General features: G+C 38.1%; 1 protein-coding gene and 1 pseudogene across 4 annotated transcripts in view; both read right to left on the minus strand.

Moving 5' to 3' along the window:
- The window catches only part of GPM6A (glycoprotein M6A), a 345,190-nt gene that overhangs the window by 26,651 nt on the left and 295,660 nt on the right, over nt 1–22,879 (minus strand). For all 4 annotated transcript variants that reach the window (XM_008249994.5, XM_070068303.2, XM_089327256.1 and 1 more), the window contains exon 3: nt 15,835–15,991. In XM_008249994.5, coding sequence (XP_008248216.1) covers nt 15,835–15,991 — 157 coding nt within the window. The remainder of the gene's footprint in view (nt 1–15,834; nt 15,992–22,879) is intronic.
- On the minus strand, nt 3,603–4,490 carry LOC138848468 (ARL14 effector protein pseudogene; annotated as a pseudogene).

A 22,879-nucleotide genomic window follows, 5' to 3' on the forward strand; every position in this document is an offset into this window, starting at 1 on the left:
ATTCTCATCAATATTAGAAATTTAACAGAGGAATTGAAATGGAAAAAAGAAGCAAGGTTTTCATATTTGGAGGAAAGCTATATACTACTAATCCTTGATAATATAACCATTGAGACTATAATGTACTTAACTTAAAAATGATTTGTATAAGGTAATTGGTTTTTCATATGAACTTGTGTGAATTTCAACTTAATGTCTAAAAAAATTACACTTTGTCCAGCTATAATATTTTTTATTTATTTGACAGGCAGAGTTAGACAGTGTGAGAGAGAGACAGAGAGAAAGGTCTTCCTTCCGTTGGTTCACCCCGCAAATGGCCTCTAGGGCTGGAGCTATGCTGATCTGAAGCCAGGAGCCAGGTGCTTCCTCCTGGTCTCCCATGCGGGTGCAGGGCCCAAGCACTTGAGTCATCCTCCACTGCCTTCCTGGGCCACAGCAGAGAGCTGGACTGGAAGAGGAGCAACCAGGGCTAGAACCCAGCGCCCATATAGGATGCCGGTGCCACAGGTGGAGGATTTACCAAGTGAGCTATGGCGCTGGCCCCCCAGCTATCAATTTTTAACAGATATTACAGGTAGAAGGAAAAATAACACATTAGAAGTCAGCAGCACTGGTTGAAACAAGGCAGTTGACCCTGAATCTAAAAGACTTTGTTTCTACAGACAGTTAACTGCTGGAAAAGTACAGCACAAACTGAATGGAATTTTATGTTATAATGAAATTTCAAGCTTGCAGCAGGTTTAAACAAAATGGATCTATGGATATATTCAAAGTCACTTTATCCTTAAAAAAATGTATCACCAATTTAGACTAAGGTCATTGTTTATAAGGACTCCTCAACTGATGTTTCAACTCACAGGATATACAAAGAGTTTACTAATTCTTAGCTCAGAGCTCCATATATGACAATATATTTTAATAATATTTTTCATATTGGAATGGATTTGAAGAATTTCAATCCAATAATGTTTTCACTTTATCAATAATTAAAAACATTGTTAGATTTCATCAAAGGCAGAAATGACTCAGAACTTAGAGACTCTATGATCAGGAAGCACCACAAAGGTAGAAGTTGACTGACAGCGTCTAGCCTTTGTCAGTTTTCAACCAAGTTCATACATTATGATCATCTGGTTAATGTGAGGTAGAAAAAGATGCTTAGGTCTTTTCTGAGCCAGTTAGCTCTATATTTTGAATGTCTATGTATGATTCTGATGGATATCCAGTGTTAAGAATTACTACTGGGAAGAACAGCACTGTGGTGTAACAAGTAGAGCCTTCCCCTGCAACAACAGCATCCCATATGGCCATTGGTTCCTGTCCCAGCTGCTCAACTTCTGACTCAGCACCCAGCTAATGGCATGGGAAAAGCAGCGAAATATGGCCACATTCTTGGGCCCCTGTTAACCATGTGTGTTACCTGGAAGAAGCCCTTGGCCCCTGGCTTTATTCTGCGGTCATCTAGGGGGAGTTGACCAACAAAGGGAAGACGTCTCTTTGTCTCTCTTCCTTTTTTATTTGTAACTCTGACTTTCAAATAAATAAATAAATCCTTAAAAAAAAATTGGGGACCAGCACTGTAGCACAGTACGTTAACCCTCTGCCTGCAGTGCCAACATTCCATATGGAGCTGGTTTGAGTCCCAGCTGCTCCACTTTTGATCCAACTCCCTGCTAATGTACCTGGGAAAGCAGTGGATGATGGCCCAAATCTCTGGGCCCCTGCACCCATGTGGGAGACCTAGAGGAAGCTCCTGGTTCCTGGTTTTGGTTTGGCTCAGCTCTGGCCATTGCAGCCATTTGGGAAGTGAACCAGCAGACAGAAGACCTCTCTCTCTGTCTCTCTTTTTGTGACTCTGCTTTTCAAATAAATAAAAATAAATCTTTAAAAATAAGAATTGCTACAGGAACCAGTAGTGTGGTGCCCTGGGTTAAGCTATCACCTGCAATGCCAACATCCCATATGACTACCAGTTTGAGTCTTGGCTGTTCCACTTCTGATTCAGCTCCCTGCTAATGTGCCTGGAAAAGCAGTGGAAGAATGCTCAAGTGCTTGGGCCCCAGCCGTTCATTTGGGAACCTGGATACAGCTCCTGGCTTCAGCCTGGCTTGGCACTGTCCACTGAGGCCATTTGGGGAATGAACCAGCAGATGGAAGATCTCAGTCTCTCTCCCACTATGTGAGTCTGCATCTCAAATAAATAAATCTTTTTTAAAAAATGTAAAAAAAAAAAAAAATGGCCACGGCTCACTAGGTTAATCCTCCGCCTGCAGCGCCGGTACCCTGGGTTCTAGTCCCGGCTGGGGCGCCGGTTCTGGCCCGGTTGCTCCTCTTCCAGTCCAGCTCTCTGCTGTGGCCCAGGAAGGCAGTGGAGGATGGCCCAAGTGCTTGGACCTTGCACCCGCATGGGAGACCAGGAAGAAGCACCTGGCTCCTGGCTTTGGATTGGTGCAGCGCGCCAGCTGTAGTGGCCATTTGGGGGGTGAACCAACGGAAGGAAGACCTTTCTCTCTGTCTCTTTCTCTCACTGTTTAACTCTGCCTGTCAAAAAAAAAATGGTTATAAAACAATTATATCTGTTACAAGTGTAGAAGAAATAAAAAATTTAAATGTTGATAATTAAAGTTTCTAATTTTATTATAAAAGCTATTCAGAAGTAGTTTGAATAGTGCTTGACTTTTTTTTACCGTTAAATAACTATTCAGATCCTGAATATCTTTTCAATATCATGCCTATTCATCATACTCCTTTCAAGATTTAATCAAGTTATATCATTTCATTGTGCCTTCAATGCTGTGAAACACTTCTGTATTCCTATTACATATTCTTTAATGTTAAGGTTTTACCATCACTTCCTCTGGGACATAGTCACCCTTTTCATCACAAACACATTTCCTCATTTATGTTTGTAAGTTTTCTTTCACTAAATTCCTCTGGATGAATATCTGAATTCTCTAAAACAACAGCAGTGCCAACATTCCCATTACTGTGACATTTTCTATAAACCTAAATTCAAATTTCACTTCCAGGGTTACCATTTTTCATTTCTTGTCTGCACTTTCATCTTTGTTGGGCAATTCTTCTGATTATCCTCTTATATAAAATGTCGCCAGGTTGACAACAAAACCACATCCTTTGCTGTGAGTAACAGTACTGAATAACAGACACATTCCAGGTTTGAAATAAGTAACATGACAGGTTCCTGATCCTTAGGCACATCTGTTATTTACACAGCGATCGGTGGACCAAAGAGCAAGTAAGGCACTTGGTGCTTCATTCCATTATTCATAGTTAATATGGTGTGCTATATAAATTGCACTGTGCAACTAAGTCTGGTATCATTTAACTAAATCATGGCCACTGAAATTTGTACCTATGGGAATCATGCACATTGAGGACTGACTATACCTTCTTGATTATACTGACTCAGGCAGGTTTAATGCTAGATGACAAGAGACAGCTCATCTGAGCACCTCAAATGCGGAACTAGTGCTTACTGCGTGTATTTTGAGATGGTTCTCAAACCTTTGTCATTTGGAGATCAAACATAAATGTGTTTCAGAATGATACAGTTTTACAAACGGAGGACCTTTAAATATCTCTTAATTTGACCCTACAATATATGCAATGTGTTTTTTCTGAATTATTTCTCCCTCTTCAATTTCTATTTGTTCATATAGCCGCTTATGGTCACAGCAACATTCATGTCTGCATTTGGTAGAATCACAGGCAGGAAAAGCATAGAAACCCCCTAAAAATCTCCATCGAGGCAGTTGCAGAGGTCTGCTCCACTGAAAACCAGCAGACCCCGGCTGCCATAGACCTCACTGTTCGTGTTTATCTGAACCAGCAGTTACATTTTTGCTTAACTCTTGTTTTTTCTCATTTATCAGTTTCTGGAGCAAATTCAATTTGCCTTTCTAGGTTTACACACTGTATGACCCCAAAGTTTAACAGTTCTTCCACCTGATTCAGGATTTCTTCTCTGGAGGTCTTCAGTTCAGTATCCACACTTCCATTGATTATCTGTACATTTGGGGAAAAGCTTCCAGTCAAATACAGGCTGCCTTCCAAATTTTATGCTCAGGAAAGTGGCATCATCTAAGTTGATTGCATGCAAATATCTTTGGGCTACTTTCTTTGGCATGCTAAATGAGTCACAACATGACTTCTGCAAATGCTCAAATCTGTCAAGGTAAATTTTCACATGATGGAAGCAAATTGAATTGTTCCCAGAAAGCACCCTCACAGTGCTAAATTGAAGTAAAATTGTCATTTAATGACAACTCTTGCAGTCTTGAAAACCATGTGATGAGTGTAATATGTTTTATGGCACTCAGTTGTGGTATGAAGCTGGACTCCAACTGAACACAGATCCATAATTCTTGATTCTAGCTAATTTTCCCAGTTTTATTTTATCTAGAGACCTCTTTAGCAGATCATGTGCTGAACACCCATTACTTGAGCTCTCCTCTTTCTGGTTTGGGCAGGATCCCCCCCTTCACACAGGTCACACTTGGTGGTTTGTTTTCCAACTTGTTACCATGACACCACCCCAAGTCTCATTATTTAAGAAATGCCTTTCATAAGGTTATAGGTGCCATAAATGGTAATTCTGATGGATATGGGTAAAGTAAATTGAAAATCTTTTAGAAAGTTTTCATTATACTAGATGTCATTAGGAATATTGGTAATTGAGGGGAGGAGGTCAAAATAGTAAAATTAACAAAAGTTTAGAACAAGATGATTGCAACTCTCATGGAATATTTTGAAAGTTTCATGACTTTACTTGCAGAAGAAACTGAAGATGTGATGGAAATAGCAAGAGAATGAGAAATAGAAGTGGAGCCTAAAGTTATAACTAAATTGCTGTGTTCTCACAATAAAATTTTAACAGATGAGGAGTTGCTTCTTATGGACGATCAAAGAAAGTGGTTCCTTGAGATGAAATACACTCCTGGAGAAGATGCTGTGACCATTGTTGACATGACACAAAGAACTTAAATTATTACATAAACATGGTTGTTAATGCAGCAGCAAAATTTAAAAGGACTGACTGCAGTTTTGAAAGAAATTCTACTGTGGGTAAAATCTTATCAAACTGCATCACCATCAGTGCTGAAAACTGATGTGTTATTTTAAGAAATTTCCACAGGCATCCCAACCTCCAGCAACCACCACCCTGATTAATCAACATCATCAACATGGAGGCAAGAAGCTCCAACAACAAAAAAAAAAGATTATATATTGCTAGAATATTGGATGATCATTAGCATTTTTCAGCAACAAAATATTTTTAATTAAGATATATAAATTTTGCTATGCATAATGCTACCACACACTTAGTAGACATTATATTGTAAACAACATTTACATGCACCAAAAAAACCCATGTTGCTCACTTTATTGTAATACTGGTTTTATTGCGGTCATCTGTTAATGATGGATACATGTTGTTTATATATTTGCACAAATCTATCTAATGTACAGGACTGAGCCCTAATGTAAATTATTGACTTTGAGAGATAATGATGTATCAGTGTAGGTTCATAGACTGTAGTCAATCTACCACTCTGGTGGAGAATGTTGATAAGGAGTAAGACCATGCATGTAGGGGCACAAGAGGTATACTGAAAATCTCTGTGCTCTCTGCTCAATTTTTCTGTGAATCTGAAACTAATTTCTTGAATAAAGTTGATTCATATATTAAAAATACATGAAGAATACATTCGTGAATAAATATGTGTTACTACTTTTTTTTTTTTTTGATGGGCAGAGTTAGACAGTGAGAGAGAGAGAGACAGAGAGAAAGGTCTTCCTTCCGTTGGTTCACCCCCCAAATGGCCGCTACAGCCGCTGATCCCAAGCCAAGAGCCAGGTGCTTCTCCTGGTCTCCCATGCAGGTGCAGGGCCCAAGCACTTGGGCCATCCTCCACTGCCTTCCCGGGCCACAGCAGAGAGCTGGACTGGAAGAGGAGCAACAGGGACAGAATCCGGCACCCCAACCGGGACTAGAACCCGGTGTGCCGGCGCCACAGGCGGAGGATTAGCCTAGTGAAGCCACGGTGCCGGCTGCATTACGACTATTAAAACTTAAGTTTTATTGTGTGGTTTGGCTAGTAAAAATCACCCATGTCATTGCAAAATTATTAAAGCTTTCAATTTCAGAAATTAAAGATAATTATATTCAAATTAAAATTTGTGAAATAAAATGTAGGTCATGAAAAAGGCAAGGAAACTTTTCAGATAGTGAAAGGGCTGAGAAGATGTTATTGTACACATAGATGTATAGTATTTTACTTCATTTAATACAGGCTACATTTTCTAGAGTGAAATAAAAATACCAGTTCATTAAAATAACAACTATATTGTTAGTTGCAGGAGATAAAAAATAAGAAAAAATTTCAAGAATGTTTTTCTTATTAAATAGCTAAGAGAACAATAAGAATCAAGAGGAGTAATTAGACTGCATGAATTAATTTTTCAAAATGTAGCAGGTTTATCTAATGTCATATACCATACAATGACAGTCATAAAAATTTAACTGGAAATGCAAACTTTCTCTCTTTTTTTTTTTTTTAAACATCATATTGTCCAGTTTTTTTTTTTTCCAAGTTAAAACTAATAGAAATTAGAGCATGGAGTCTTGTGACTGGATGAAGTCATATGCTAAACTTTCTGTTTTACTCTCTGTTTTACCAATGCCAGAACTGTGCCTGAAAAATAGGAGATGCTCAGAAACTGTCTGTTGAATGAATAATGGTGTGAATACAAGAATTTCTTAGGAAGAAATACACCTGTGTTTATCATTGTTATTTACTGGGTTTTTATACATTAACCAGACAATTAAAATTTAATAAATAGGAAAAATAAAAGCCAACTTCTGACAATGATAAATTATTGGGAGACAAATGTCATTGTTAATATTGACAAATCTCTCGTTCTTATAAATGGTTCTACATTGTTTGGAAAAGGTCAAAAAAACTGAAAAGTTTTTTAACAACAAAATTAAGAAGTACATGGGCATGAACTATGTAATCAAATATGGCGCCACTGAAAATATATGAATTAATGTGTTGTTAATTTTACTATATAATTATGATAAGAAATAGAAACACTAATAGAGCTATGAAGCAAGATAGCAGGATAAGATTCTCTAATAATCATTACCTCCACAAGAAATATCAATTTGAATAGTTATCCATGCAAGAAAATATACTGCAAGGGCAGATGTTGTGGTACAGTGTGTGAAACTATCAGTTGCGACGGCACATCCCATATTGTTAAGCAGGCTCTACTCACAGTTGTTCTGCTTCTAATCCAGTTTCCTGATAATGTGCCTGGGAAGGCATCAGAGGATGACCTGAATACTTGGGTCCCTGTCATCCATGTGTGAGACCAGGATGGAGTTCTAGGCTCCGGGCTTCAGCCAGGCCCAGCTCAGCTGTTGTGGCCATTTGGGGAGTAAACAAGTAGTTGGAAGATGTCCCCCTCTCCCTGACTCTCCTCCTTTCTCTTTCACTTTACCTTTCAAATAAATAACTTAATCTTGAATATACTCACCAGTTCTCTGCAAATTATGGATCTTAATTTTTTTTAGTTATTTAGCAAACCAAGTGATAATGAAAAATAGATAAGCCAAGGTTTGAAAAGTCCAGGGTAATTGTTAATCAGTGGCAGTGTTTCACACATTCAATATGATTGGCACGTATCTTATCTAAATAAAGGAGGGATTGAAATTTGCCAAATAAAATTTCTTTTTTTTTTCTTCTTCTTTTTTTTTTTTTTTTTTTTTTTGACAGGCAAGAGTGGACAGTGAGAGAGAGAGACAGAGAGAAAGGTCTTCCTTTTTGCAGTTGGTTTACCCTCCAATGGCCGCCGCGGCCAGCGCGCTGCGGCCAACGCACCGTGCTGATCCCATGGCAGGAGCCAGGTACTTCTCCTGGTCTCCCATGGGGTGCAGGGCCCAAGCACTTGGGCTATCCTCCACTGCACTCGCTGGCCACAGCAGAGAGCTGGCCTGGAAGAGGGGCAACTGAGACAGAATCCGGCGCCCTGACCAGGACTAGAACCCGGTGTGCCGGCGCTGCAAGGCAGAGGATTAGCCTAGTGAGCTGAGGCGCCGGCCAAATAAAGTTTCTAAACATTTACCCCAGGTGTATTTTGCCTACTCAAGGAGTATTCAGGGAGTGTGGGGAAGGGGAGGGAGAGGAAATGACTGTATGAACACATTGACCTGCTGCACACCAGCTCTCGCATTTCTCAACTAGTGCTTTGCTTCCTGAGCTATTTAAAGCAAAATTTACCAACAAGAAGGAAGAGTGGGGGGAAAAATATAGGACAAACCCAAGTGGAATCTATCACAGTGATTTGTAAATAGGGTACCCAAAATGGCTGCTAGAAAAAGGGCACATTACATTAAATGAGAAATAACCTGGTAAAATAAAAATATAGATTGCTTTTTAAAAAAATCACTTCTCATGCAACTGGAAATAAATATTCTGGGTAGATAACTATAAAAAAGTCATTAAATAGTAAGAACACAACTAATGGAATAAAATTATTAAATTCTCCCTAAGCATTTTGCTTGTGATCAGAAATACCTTTTAAAAATGTAAAATTACTGAAATGCAGAAGCTCTCTTTCATTGTTCTTGGGAATGCAAAATATTACAAGCACTTTGAAAGAATTTTGACAACATCACAAAAAATAAGTATACTGTTATCATATGACCAGCTTTTGTTTTCTCTAGTATTTACCCAAATAAGGTGAAAGCTGATATCCACATAAATCTGCACACAGATGTTTATAACACTTTTACTCATAATTGCAAAACTTGGACACAACCCAGACATTTCTCAGTAGACAGATAAATTCTGGTACATGCAAGCAATAAAATATTAGTCAATTCTAATAAGAAATGAGCTATGGGAGTGAAGATTAGTGAGATGTTGGTGAAAGGATACAAAATTTCAAATAGGTAGTAGGAATAAAACCAAAATATCTATTGTATGGTATGGTGACTATAGTTAATAACAATGTATTATTTTCTTTAAAAACTACAGAGAATACTTTTAAAATTTATCACCACAAAGAATGGTGACCATGTCAAGTAACATATATGTGGGGCAGCTCAATTTAACTATTCCATAATGTATTCATATTTCAAAACAGCATGAGTTACAGGATAAATATATTAAAATGTTGTCAGTGGAAATAAACATTTTATTTTTCAAAAAAGAAATGAGCTGTCAAGTCATGAAAAGATACAGAGGAATCTTAAATACACATTGTAAATGAAAGCAGCCAAGGTGCTGTGGTGGCATAGTGGGTTGGGCCTCTGCTTACAGTGCTAGCATCACATGTAGGCACAGTTTGAGTCCTAGCTTCCTGCTGATGGCCTGGGAGAGCAATGGAGAACAGCCCAAGTGCTTGGGCCCTTGCACCCACTGGGATACCAGAGGAAGTTACTCACTCCTGGCTTCAGATCAGCCAGCTCTGGCTGTTGCAGCCATTTGGGGAGTGAGCCAGTGCATGGAAGACCTCTCTCTCTGTCTCTAACTCTGGTTCTCAAATAAATAAACAAATCTTTATTAGAAGAGAGAAGCCAATATGAAAAGCTACATAAGATGCGATTTTAACTATATGATATTCTGAAAAAAAAAAAACCTGTTGAAATAGCAAGATACTGGTGCTTTCTTTTTTAAAAAAGATTTATTTTATTTGAAAGGCAGAGATACAGAGAGAGGAGAGAGAGAGAGAGAGACAGACATACACACACACACACACACACAGCACTTCCATACACTAGTTCTTTCCCTTCTCCCAAATACATATCAAAAGTCCTTTTTAACTCAACTTGTTAGTAGCTAAAAGTTCTGTGTGCCAACAATGTATTGTGCTCGACTTAGGTTTATACTGGTCAACAATACTTTTCCACCTCCTCTCTGTATAAAAACATAAGATACATATATGTTCACGAATAAGACTATCCTGAATTTGTTTCTGTACATGTCTCCTATGAGATATTCTGAGTAGACTTGGGACTCCCAAGGGGTAAAGATGTCATTCTGATCCTTTGTACATCATTGATAGTATGCCACACTGATTTTTGTAACAGATGATGAGAAAATTGAGCCAGTTGAATTTTTCAATTGAAAAAAAAATTCGAATTAAAACAACCTTTTCCACTAGAAATTAGAAAATAATTAATGTTTTTATATATTTCTTCCTATGATTTAAGTACCAGCACAGTTAATACCTCAACAGTTAACCTGAGATTGCTATTCACTGGGTTCAGTTCTGAAATAGATATGTGATCTACTTCAGACACTTGCAGTGAATAACTTCATGAAGTGCATTTCAAACCTTATTTTTAATTATTACCACTATGCTTTAAACATACTACATTCCCTCTTCCTTTTTTACTTCTACTGAGAAACCAGTGTTAAACTCTGTTGTTCTAATCTGAATAATGTGATGCTATCAGCCACATATTAAGTTTATCTTCACAAAATTCAAACAATGAAATTCTGCCCCGAATTTCTAAGAATGTGACCTTGCGATCTTTACAGAGGTGAAGAAATAAAAAATGAAATCATCAGGATAACCTCTACTTCAATATGGCTGCTATAATTATTAAACAAATGAGAAATTTAGACACATACATGTTTGTAAGGAGAAAGCCATGTGAACATGAATGTAGTGGCTGGGGTGCTCCTACAGGACAATGCCAGAGGCTACCACAGCCTTTAGAAGCCAGAGAAACAGAATAGATTTTCTTCACAGCACTCAGAAAAGATACAAAATCCTGTGACAGCTTGGTCTCAGACTTCTGACTTACAAAACTGTGAGAAGGTAAATTTCTTCAAGTCATCCAGTTTGTGGCATTTTATTATAGCAGCCCTAGCAAACTAACACACAATGTTTAAAGTTCTTATTGTTCTACTTAACTCTTAGAGCATATAGATTAACCTCCATAGAGAGTAGCAAATTTAAGAAATCTATTCCTTCAAAAGTGTTGCGATTATTAATCAAAGTGGTCATGGGAAAATTTTAGAAGAAAATGAGGAGTACATACACTAAATGTCCTAGGATTTCAAAATGTAATACACTGAGTATTTCCCAAGTTAAAATATAGTGTTTTTTGGTTTAAAATTTAGTAGGGAAAATCGTTAGAAGAAGTATTTCTATATTAATTAAGCTTAGCAAATTTATGTTTGATGCATCCAATACCATTTGTTGAATTTACTCACTTTTATATTATTTAATATTTATTATAAATAAAATTGTTAAATATTTTCAATAATTCTTCATATGATGTTTCAGTAAAGTAGTTAATGATTTTTACCTCCATAGTTAACACTGAGATTTTGTGTTTTATGTGTTTCACATTCTGGATTTTGAAAGACAGCATTAAAATTTTGAAATAATCTTAAATTGGCCTTGATAATGCATAAGAAGAAACATGTACTGCAGATCAAATCCCATTTTCAAGAGTATTCATTAAGTAAAGAGCATATTGATTAGCATCCTCTGTTTTAGGGCTTTAAATTAATTTGCACTTTACTGGTTTAGCTTCAATAACCACTTTCCTCTTTATGTAGTGCAAAGAAACAGAAGCAGAATAACGAATTTGTTAGTGTTAGTTCAGAAGCATTTTCATATTACATAATTGTTGCAAAAGAAATTTATTCCACTCTTTAATATTATTTATATACCTAGTAGAATTCATTTATATAACTTCAAAAATATAGACAGTTTTTAAAGTTAAGGAGTACAGATGCATTGGTAAGCTTTATGCCACTATCATGAACTGCCTGAGGCAACTAACTTTTACAAGAGAAAAGGGTTAGCTCACAGTTTTGGAAGTTCAAGTTCAAGATTGGGAGGCCTCATTGCCTCTGGTGATGGTGCCTTGGTGGCAAAGTCTCAAAGTGGCAAAAGGAATCACAAATCCAGAGACAGGATCCACTTGTATCTACCTGTCTATGTGTTCTCTCATAAAGCTCCAGCAATTTATCATGAGGATACTATCCTGCAGGTCCAGTTAAACCAATCACTTCTCAAATACCCCATCTCTAAACATCATAATTGTATTAAGTTTTAACCTTCTTAGTATCATTGCCATTAGACTTTGGGGACTCTTGGAGATGAGATGAACATAGTTTTCATTATGAGATGTATATGAATCTTTGGGACCAGGTGCGGAACTGCTGTGGTTCGCCTATTAGTTTGGATGTTTTGCCCATGTGTTAAAGTCTTGGTCGCCACGGCGGTGTTATTGGGAGGTGGTGGAAATTTTAAAGGGTGAGGCATAGTGGGAGGTCTTTAGGTCATTGGGGTGGGTCTTCAGAAAGCATGCTCTGTCAATAGGGTTGTTACAAAAGCCTGAGTTTGGCCCAACCATTCACTCTGCTTCCTGTCTTGCCATATGATCTCCTCTGTGCATGCACTATACCATCCATCATTCTCATCAGAGACCAAACCAATGGGGCCACCTGGTCTTGCACTAAACCCCAAAACTCTGAGCTAAATAAACATTTTCCATTTGTAAGTTAGTTGTCTCAGCTATTTCACTGTAAAATGAAAAGCTAAGATAACAGACAAAACATGCTAACAAGTTAACTTAGCGAGCATAAGTTATACTGTAAGATAGACCTTCCACGACAAGCACACAAACAGACAAAATATAGAACAGAAATAGAGAAGGAAGGAAGGAAGGAAGGAAGGAAGATCAGTGTTAGCAAAGAGCAGAAGATAAATCTTTCTCTTCTCTTTTGCCCCCTCCATGAAATTCCACAGAGCTACATGCAATGAAGGTGATGGGGGAGGAAGATCAAGGAGTGTTGCAGCACTGGCTGTAGCCAGTGAAATTTAATTCTTGGTCTTAGCTCTAATCAAATTTGGGAAAGCAGTGTTGAGGTAGACAGGGCTTGAGTTAGAGTTCTCATTCACTGCATTGCTGCTTCTTTTTTTTGTTTGTTTGTTTGTTTGTTTGTTTTGTTTTTGTTTTTTGACAGGCAGAGTGGACAGTGAGAGAGAGAGAGAGACAGAGAGAAAGGTCTTCCTTTGCCGTTGGTTCACCCTCCAATGGCTGCCACGGCCGGCGCGCTGCGGCCGGTGCACCACGCTGATCTCATGGCAGGAGCCAGGAGCCAGGTGCTTTTCCTGGTCTCCCATGGGGTGCAGGGCCCAAGGACTTGGGCCATCCTCCACTACACTCCCTGGCCATAGCAGAGAGCTGGCCTAGAAGAGGGGCAACCGGGACAGAATCCGGCGCCCCGACTGGGACTAGAACCCCGGGGTGCCAGCGCCGCTAGGCGGAGGATTAGCCTAGTGAGCCGCGGCGCCGGCCCCATTGCTGCTTCTTCATAAGGCAGGAGAAGGTAGCTTCTGTCTCTGCCTCAGTGCTGCTCATTCCTTGGGTGGCACATGGAGCATTTTATTTTAAAGATTTATTTATTTATTTGAAAGGCAGAGTTACAGAGAGGCAGAGGCAGAGGCAGAGAGAGAGAGGTCTTCCACCCACTGGTTCACTCTTCAAGTGACTGCATACTAAGCCAGGATCCAAGAGCTTCTTCCAGATCTCCCATGCGGGTACAGGAGCCCAAGGACTTGGGCCATCTTCTGCTTTTCCAGGCCATAGCAGAGAGCTGAATCAGAAGTGGAGGTGCAGCCAGGTCTCGAACGGTGCTTATATGGGATGCTGGCATTGCAGGTGGCGGCTTTACCTGCTTTGCCACAGAGCCGGCCCCAGATGGAGTATTAAAAGGGTGGGTGGGGGAAACAGGGTGCCCTACTCCATGCTTAGTAGACTCTGGAGGAGCCCAGACAGCTGCTGCCACTCTTTTCATCTGCTGAGTGGGACTGATGACAGTTGCAATTATTATAAAAAAAAGTGGCCCCTATTTTGCTTTAGAAATTCTTATTTGAGATAGTTAAATGATGACTGAATGACAGATAATTAACTATATGTGGATATGCATTTTCTCCTGTGGTGGTGTTTGTTCCATTATGATGTAATCTTGCAATCAATGAAACAATGAAATTGACAGTACTTGTCCTGGAAAAGATTATTCCCTAATGGCAAAAATGTGCTTATCAAGCCCTTCCTCTTAGCTCTATTTCACTAATGCTTCAGCAGCATGGGCTCTAAGCTTAAGTGAGCTTTAGAGATGACAGTCATTTTGTAAGTGAGTACACTGTAGTCCAGAAAATTTAAATGACTTGCTAAAGCATGCTGTGGAATTAAAATGATACCATCCTAATTATAAGAAAAAAGTTCATTGTTAGTTGAATTCACTATACTGTAGTGGCAGAATATAAAGGAAAATAAAATCAAAACTTACTATTTTCCAAAGGTGTATCTATTTATTTATTTATTTGACAGGAAGAGTGGACAGAGTGGGAGAGACAAAAAGACCTTCTATCCACTGGTTTACTCCCCAGATGGCTGCAAGAGCCAGCACTGAGCCAGGCTGAAGCCAGGAGACAGGAACTGCATCCCGGTCTCCAAGGTGGGGTCATCATCCACTGCCTTCCAAGGAGCATTAGCAGGAAACTGAATTGGTAGGGGAACTTCAACCTGGAACTCTGATATAGTATGACAATGTAGCAGGCAGAGGCTTAATCCATTGAGCCACAACTCTGGTCCCTTGTCTTTTTAATAGAGAAACTGCTTTGAACAGACTGAAGCTTGACTTACTGGAGTCATAATTTTTTTATTAATCCAAGATTTTTATGTATTTAGCTTCCTCTACATCTGTAATTTTGATATCAATGATACAAATAGTTGAGTTGATAAGGGCCAGCTTAAAGCCCTTCAGTTCCATTATTGAGATTCTAGTTTTGTTCACACTCATGTATTTTACCTCTTCAAATATTACAACAAATGTTGTGTTAACACAGAAGTAGACAAGTCTTTAAAGAAATTATTCCAGCAGAGCCAACTACACTTACACCCAACTCATGCAAAATATGATACCCAACTATTATCACTTCTGACACCAAACAGCATAATAGAATTTATGATAAGCTAGTAAAACAGATGTTTGTTGGTTGATGTATATTTGAATATTAACGAGGTGGACTTAATTTATATCTTTTCTTATTTGAAACAGTTTACTTGATATGAGTTAAGTACTACAATTAAATACATGTTCTTATATAATGTAAGAAAAAAAATAAAATCATATCAACATTGGAAAATTGAAAGTTTCATTATAGGAATACAGTTCTGTCTTAAAATATGGAAGCACATTCAACCACGATGTATTTCATTTTTGCCACTAATACATTAGTAGAAACATCTGCCCTGTTTTCACTGTATTGGTCTCAAAGTATGACTGTAAACTCGATTTACTATTAAATGTCAAATCAATGAAGATTTAAGGCCAAAATGAATATAACTCTTATCTTAAGCCAACAGAAAACAGGCATAGTTGGTCCCAAGTTTATAGTAAAATATGGAAATGTGTTGTTGAAGGGATGGGAGGGACAGACACATTTATTGCTTATAAATTGCAGATTGATTTTTCTGTTACTTTTTATGAGACTCAAAAATCCATTTGAAATAATTATAAATCAACCAACAGTTCTGCTCTCTCTACAACAAAACTAGTTGTGCTCCATATGCCTTGAGAATTTGAAACTGAGTTTTTACAAGTAATCATCCTAATTTAGAAAATAATATTATCAAGGTTCAAGATAGCAATCACAGTAGTGATTGTTACTATGTTAAACAATACATTAATTCTTAGCAAATCAAAGTTAAAACCTGTGTGCTATTGAAATAAACCCACATTAAACACTGAATATAGAGAAATAACATACCCAGGCGCTCACACATCTGCCACAAGTGGTGATTTTGAAATCTCCGTAGAGATCTTTGATGGCTCCAGTTGTGAAGAAACCTTCTACCATAAGCAAAATGCCATACACAAAGAATGCAGCTGCGATGCCATAGATCACATACTTAAAGATGTCAATCCTAGAGGAGAAAAATGATTTATTTCAGTAACTTTTTATTGCTGGTCTGCAGAAGTTGATTCTCATATGCTCAAGGTTCTTTTGGTATAAATTTACAGCATGTGTTCATAAAGGAGTTTGGATTTTAAATATTTTTACCTTATGTGTTTAATGTTTGTGATATTAAACATTATGTGATATTAAACATGTTTGTGATATTAAACATTATCTGCCTAATGTTTGTGATCTAAATTTTGCTTTGCCACTTTCAGTATTTTTTTGACTACACCACTGTAGTCTTGGTAAACAGTGATTTATACTTCCATAGGTATTTGCTTAAATGCATTTGATAAATAGAATAATCACTATTAATTTTTCTAATTAGAGCAAAATAACAAACATAAACAAATTTTTAGTTTTAAAACTCATATTAAGGGCCAGCACTTTGGCATGGTAGGTTAAGCCACCACCTTTAGCACCAACATTCCTTATGAGCACTGCTCCACTTCTGATCCAGCTCTTAGCTAATGCACCTGGGAAAGCAATGGAAGATGGCCCAAGTGCTTGAGCCCCTGCCACCCAAGCTCCTGGCTGCTGGCTTCCACCTAACCCAACTCCAGCCATTGTAGCCATCTGGGAACTGAACCAGCTGATGGAAGCTCTCTCTCTCTCTCTCTCTCTTTCTCTCTCTCTCTCTTTCTCTCACTCACTGTTTCTCTAACTCTGCTTTTCAAATAAAATAAATAAATCTTTTTTAAAAACTTCATTTAATTGGAGAAACAATCTTGTGGTTAATAATTTAGTCATTTTATATGTAATGATATACATTCTGTATCTCTGTCCTCATAGTCAATTATAATTGAGTTTTACTTCATAACTATGATAAAATGTCACTAATATTTACTGTTGCTGACAATGTCAATAAATAAAAGATATACTTTTGGAGAAAATTATAACTTTCACAATCAGGACTCTTAGGCAGAATCCTTAAAAGATATTATATGGAATTGGGCCGAGCAAAATTACAGGTAATTCAAACGAAAGAGGCATGAGAAGGTAATCTTTTCACACAACTGATTACTTAATGGAAAAAAATAACCATGTTGGTAAACAAAAGTGCTTATAAGAAAATATAAATGTATGCACGCACTGGTAATGATACACAGATGACAGAGTTTCATTAGATAGTTAATTTTATTTTTATAGCTCTGTAGATACGAATATTCAGTGGAATTTGAAAGAACAATTAGTACATTTATGAGTTATGATTCTATTTGCATTTCCAAGTTTTGAAAACATTCATTCCCTACTTATGCCCCAAATAATATCATTTAAAACTCTAAGATGGTGTGTGACTGTTGTGGCACAGCAGATAAGCTGCTGCTTGGGATGCCTGCAGCCTGCATATTGCAGAGCCTGATTCAAGCCCAGCTACTCTACCTCCAAACCAGATTCCGCTAATGGGCACCTTGGGAAGCAGCAGATGATGATCCAGTAATTGGGTTCCTGATATCCACATAAGTGATCAGGTGGAGTTCCAAGCTCCTGGTTTTGGCCTGCCCTAGCCCATTGCTTCCTATTGCTCCCCTGGCTTTCAAATAAATACAAATAAATAAAACTCTTTTTAAAGATGTATTTATTTATTTGAAAGGCAGAGTTATAAAGGCAGAGAGAGAGTATATCTGCTGGTACACTCCCCAGGAGTTGTGCCGATCCAAAGACAGGAGCCAGGAGCCAGGAGCTTCTTCCATGTCTCCCAAGCGGATGCAGGGGCCCTAAGGACTTGGGCCATCTTCCACTGCTTTCTCAGGCCATAGCAGAGAGCTGGATCAGAAGTGGAGCAGCCGGGTCTCGAACTGATGCTCTAATGGGATGCTGGCACTGCGGGTGGCAGCTTTACCCGCTATGCCACAGCTCCAACCCCACAAATAAATAAAACTTTTTAAAAAATTACAGGACTATTTATAATCATCGTTGTGGTCTATAGTTACAGAAAATCCTATTAGAATTTATTGCTAAATATCATAACCAGTGAACACTGAGTCTATAAGTCACCTTAGGTAGTATGGTCATTTTAAAAATACATATTCTTCTAATTCATGATCGTGGGTGCCATAATTTAAATGTGGTTTGTTCCACAAGGGTTTATGTGTTAGTGGCTTGGCCCTCAGTTTGATGACATAGAGGTGATGTGAAGCCTTTAGGAGATGGTACCTGCTGGGAGGTCCTTAGGTCAACTGAGGTCACATCCCTGGAAAAGATTGTAGGGTCCCAGAATCTCTGATTTCTCTGCTTTAAGACAGGGTGTTTGCTGAACTCCTTGATATTTTTATTTTATAGTTAGTTTCAATAAGATATTTTCTTGATTTGTTTTTCAGATAGCTTGATAGTGGTTTGTAGAAACATTACTGATTTTTAATTTTAATTAATTTTTAATAATTTCTTTTATTTATTTGAAAGGCAAAGTTAGAGAAGAGAGAGAGAGACAGAGAGAGACAGAGAGGCACAGAGAGAGAGAATCTTCCTTCATCTTGTTTACTCCACAAATGGCTTCATGGTAGGAGCTAGACCAGGCTGAAGCCAGGAGCCAGGAGCTTCTTCTGGATCTCCCATGTGAGTTCAGGGGCACAAGGATGTGGGCCATCTTCCACTGCTTTTCCAGGCCATAGCAGAGAGCTGGATCAGAAGTGGAGCAATTTATCTATATGATCAATTCCATACTTAATATGATCACTTTATCACATAAGATGGGGTTAGTGCCACCCAGCTAAATGGGATTTGGAGTCCCATGGCAAGTTTTTAGCTTCACCCTTAGGGGGTTAGTCTGTGGGAATGTGTGCTGATCTGTACAGCTCCTCCCTCTTGCATTCCCACTCTTATTTTTTTAAGATTTATTTAATTATTTGAAAGGCAGAGTTACAGAGAGGCAGACACAGAGATAATGAGGGCTTCCATTGCTGGTTCAATCCCCAAATGGCCACAACAGCCAGACTGGGCTGATCCAAAGCCAGGAGCCAGGAGCTTCTTCCGGGTCTCCTATGCCCACTCTTATTTTTAACTGGGATCTATTTTCAATTGATTTAATACATCTATGATTAATTCCATGTTAAGTAAAGAGTTCATCCAATGGTATTAAGTAGAGAAAAAGAAGAACAAAAACAAATAAATAAAATGAAATAATAAACTGTTCCTTGACAGTCAAGACAAGGGCTGTTCAAGTAATTGCTTCTCATGGTGTCAGTTTCACTTCTACAGGTTTCCTTTTAAGTGCTCTGTTAGTTGTCACAGATCAGGGAGAACATATGGCATATGTCCCTTTGGGACTGGCTTATTTCACTAAGTATGATATTTTCCAGATTCATCCATTTAGCTGTAAATGACTGGATTTCGTTTTTTTAACTGCTGTGTAGTATTCCACAGAGTAAATATCCTATATTTTTTTTATCCAGCCTTCTGTTGATGGGCATTTAGGTTGATTCCATGTCTTGGCTAATGTGAGTCAAAGGGATCACATAAATAAGACCAAGTGCTTGGTAATAACAATAGATAAAATTCCAACACAGGAAACAGTCCACATAGCAGACTCATAGAATGACAAACACCCTAAAGAGCATTCTGACCTCAGATTCAGTCCCTAAAGCATTCAGATCTGATTGAAAATACCATGAAAGCATTTCAGGCATGGAAAGCCAAGACATAGTGGCAAAAACAGTTCTGCATGAAAGATCTCTGTGAGTGAGACCCCAGCAGAAAGAATGGGCCATCAAAGCAGGATGTACTTTTCTCTGAAGGGAGGCAAAAACTTTCACTTTGCATATGGACCTGTCTAAAAACCGATGGAGTTTGTGGACTCAACAGGCTTCCATAGCCTTGGCAGCTCATGTCAAGAGCATAGGATGATCACTGACATCATAAATAACAGTGTCAGTTGTTAAATCAACAACAGGAGTCACTGTGCACTTGCTCCTTATGTTGGACCTCTGTCCTGAGTTGTACTATGAGAATTAATGGTAAAACTTATCTTCAAACTGTACTTTATACTTTGTGGCTGTGTGGGTGCAAATAGTTGAAATCTCTACTTAGTATAGAGTTTGTCTTCTGTATATAAAGTCAATTAAAAATGAATCTTAATGGAAAGTGGAATGGGAGAGGGAGTGGGAGGTTGGATAGGAGTGGGGGTGGGAGGGCTGAAATGGGGAGAAGAAACACCATACCCCTAAAAGCTGTACATATGAAATTTGTATTCAATAGATAAAAACCTTCCAAAATAAATAAATTAAAATAAATAAAAACACACCACAAAAATAAACATCAGTGAACTTAATAAAAAAAAAAAAAGAAGAAGTGCAGCACCAGGACTCAAACCAGTACCCATATGGGATGCACTTCAGGAGGTGGCTTTACAGTGCCAGCACCTGGGTTGCTAGTATTTGGGGGGGGGGGGATATTTTTGCATACAAGTTCATTGGTGACACATAGTCTTCTTTATTTGTTTCACCTTATCTGATTTGAGTATCAGGACAATCCGGGTATTCTAGAATGACACTGGAAATATTTCTTCCTCTTCAACTTTTTTGAATGGTTTGTTAAATACTGGTGTTAGTTCTTCCTTAAATGTTTGGTATACTTTAGAAGTGAAGTCATGAAGTCCTAATCTTTACTTTGATGGTAGATTCTTTATTATAGTGTCGGTGTTTTCAGTTATTATTGATCTGTTCAGATTTTCTACTTCTTTACAAATCAATTAAGGTAGATTTTATATGTTTAGGAATGCATATATTTCTTCGAAATTCTCCAGTTTGTTGGTGTTTAATTGTATTGGTCTCCCGTGATTCTTTTTATTTCTGTAGTATTATTTGTAATGTCTCCTACTTCATCTCTGATTTTTTCTATTTGAGCTATGTTGATTGAATTTATCTTTTCCAAAAAAAATGGCTCTTCATTTCACTGATCTTTTATATAGTTTTCTTAATGTCTATATCATCTATTTTGGGCTTGATCCTTATTATTTCATTTCTTAGACTAATTTAGGTTTTACTTTCTTCTAGTCTGCTAGAAGTAAAATGTTAGATTGAGTAAAATGTTAGATTGTTTATTTGAGATTTCTTCTTTTTCTTATTTAAGTATTTATTTCTATAAATTTTCCTCTTGGATCTGATTTATTTTTGCTGTGTTCTACAGGTTTAGGTACAGTTCCATTTTTATTTTTCTTTAGTCATTTTAATTCCCCTTTTAGTTTTTCCATTGACCTGTTGGCTATTCAAGAGCACGCTTTTTAATTTCTATGTATTTTTAAAGCTTCTGAGGGTCCTCTAGTTACAGATTTCTAGTTTTATTCCATTTTATTCCATTATACCTGATATAATTTATTTAAAATGTGTTAAGATTTGTTTTGTTGGGACCAGCACCGTGGCTCACTTGGTTAATCCTCCGCTTGCAGCGCTAGCATCCCATATGGGTGCCAGGTTCTAGTCCTGGTTGCTCCTCTTCCATTCCAGCTCTCTGATGTGGCCTGGGAGGGCAGTGGAGGATGGCCCAGGTGCTTGGGCCCCTGCACCTGCATGGGAGACTGGGAGGAGGCACCTGGCTTCTGGCTTCGGATCGGCGCAGCGCCCTGACCATACGGCCATTTGGGGGGTTAACCAATGGAAGGAAGACCTTTCTCTCTGTCTCTCTCTCTCACTAACACTGCCTGTCCAATTAAGAAAAAATGATTTGTTTTGTCACCTAAAGACATTATCAATCCTGTAGAATGTTCCATGCACAGTAAGAATGCATATTTTGTAGCTATTGGATGAAAAATAGGCATATTTATTTGAGAATAGCATTTAATTCTGGTATTTATTTGCTGGTTTTCTATCCATTGCAAAAAGTGGAGTGTTGAAGTTCCCTACTATTATATGGTCACCTAGTTCTCCCATTGACCTGTTTGTATTTGTTTCATATATTTAGATGTGTCAATCTTGGGAACATATAATCTTATAATTACTATGTTAGAGTGCTGAATTGGCAGCATTTTCATTATATAATAACTTTTTATCTTTTTTGAAGTTTTCTACTGAAAGTATACTTTTCCTGAGTATATATAACTATGTTTTCTTATTTCTGGTATCCATTTGCAAGCAATATCTTTTTCATCTTTCACTTACAGTCTATGTATATCCCTACAAGGAAAATCAGTTTCTTGAAGGAAGCTTTTTAAAATGATCTTTTTTAAAAAAATATTTATTTTATTTATCTGAAATGCTGAGTGACAGAGAGAGAGAGAGAGAGGAAGGGAGATTTTCCATCTGCTGGTTCACTCCCCAGATGACCACAATGGCGGGCCAGGCCAAAGCAAGGAGCCAGGAACTTGATCTGAGTCTCCCACATGGGTGCAGGGCCTAAACACTTGAGTTGTCCTCCGATGCTTTCCCAGGCACTTTCTCAGGGAACTGGATCAGGTGCAGAGAAGCCAAGACTCGAATTGGCATCCATATGGCATGCCAGTGCTGCGGGCCATGGCTTAACCCGTTATGCCACACTGCTGGCTCTTCTTTCTCACAGGATCTGAGTTAGCAGGAAGATGGAGTCAGAAGTTGAAACTGGGCATTGAACCTCCTCATTCATGGAACTGGAGCTTCTTAAAAGCCAGGCAAAACAGCTCCCCCCCCCCCCCCCGGCACACATACATTGTGCGTTTTAATTGGAAATTTTAATTGTTACCTCTGAGGATATAATTAGTAAGTAAATATTTATTCCTACCATTCAGTTCATTGTTTTGTGGTTATTTTGTAGACCCTTTGTGCCTATCTTCCTCTCTGGGTCTCTAACTTTGTGGCTTATAGTGCTAAATTTTCATTCCTTGCTCTTTCTCATTTGTGTCTCACTGCCTGCTGTAATTATTCCTTTGTGGTTTCCATAGGGCTAA

The sequence above is a fragment of the Oryctolagus cuniculus genome, chromosome 2, assembly GCF_051225735.1.
Source record: "Oryctolagus cuniculus isolate XC-2025 breed Fujian yellow rabbit chromosome 2, ASM5122573v1, whole genome shotgun sequence".
Classification (NCBI taxonomy): Eukaryota; Metazoa; Chordata; class Mammalia; order Lagomorpha; family Leporidae; genus Oryctolagus; species Oryctolagus cuniculus.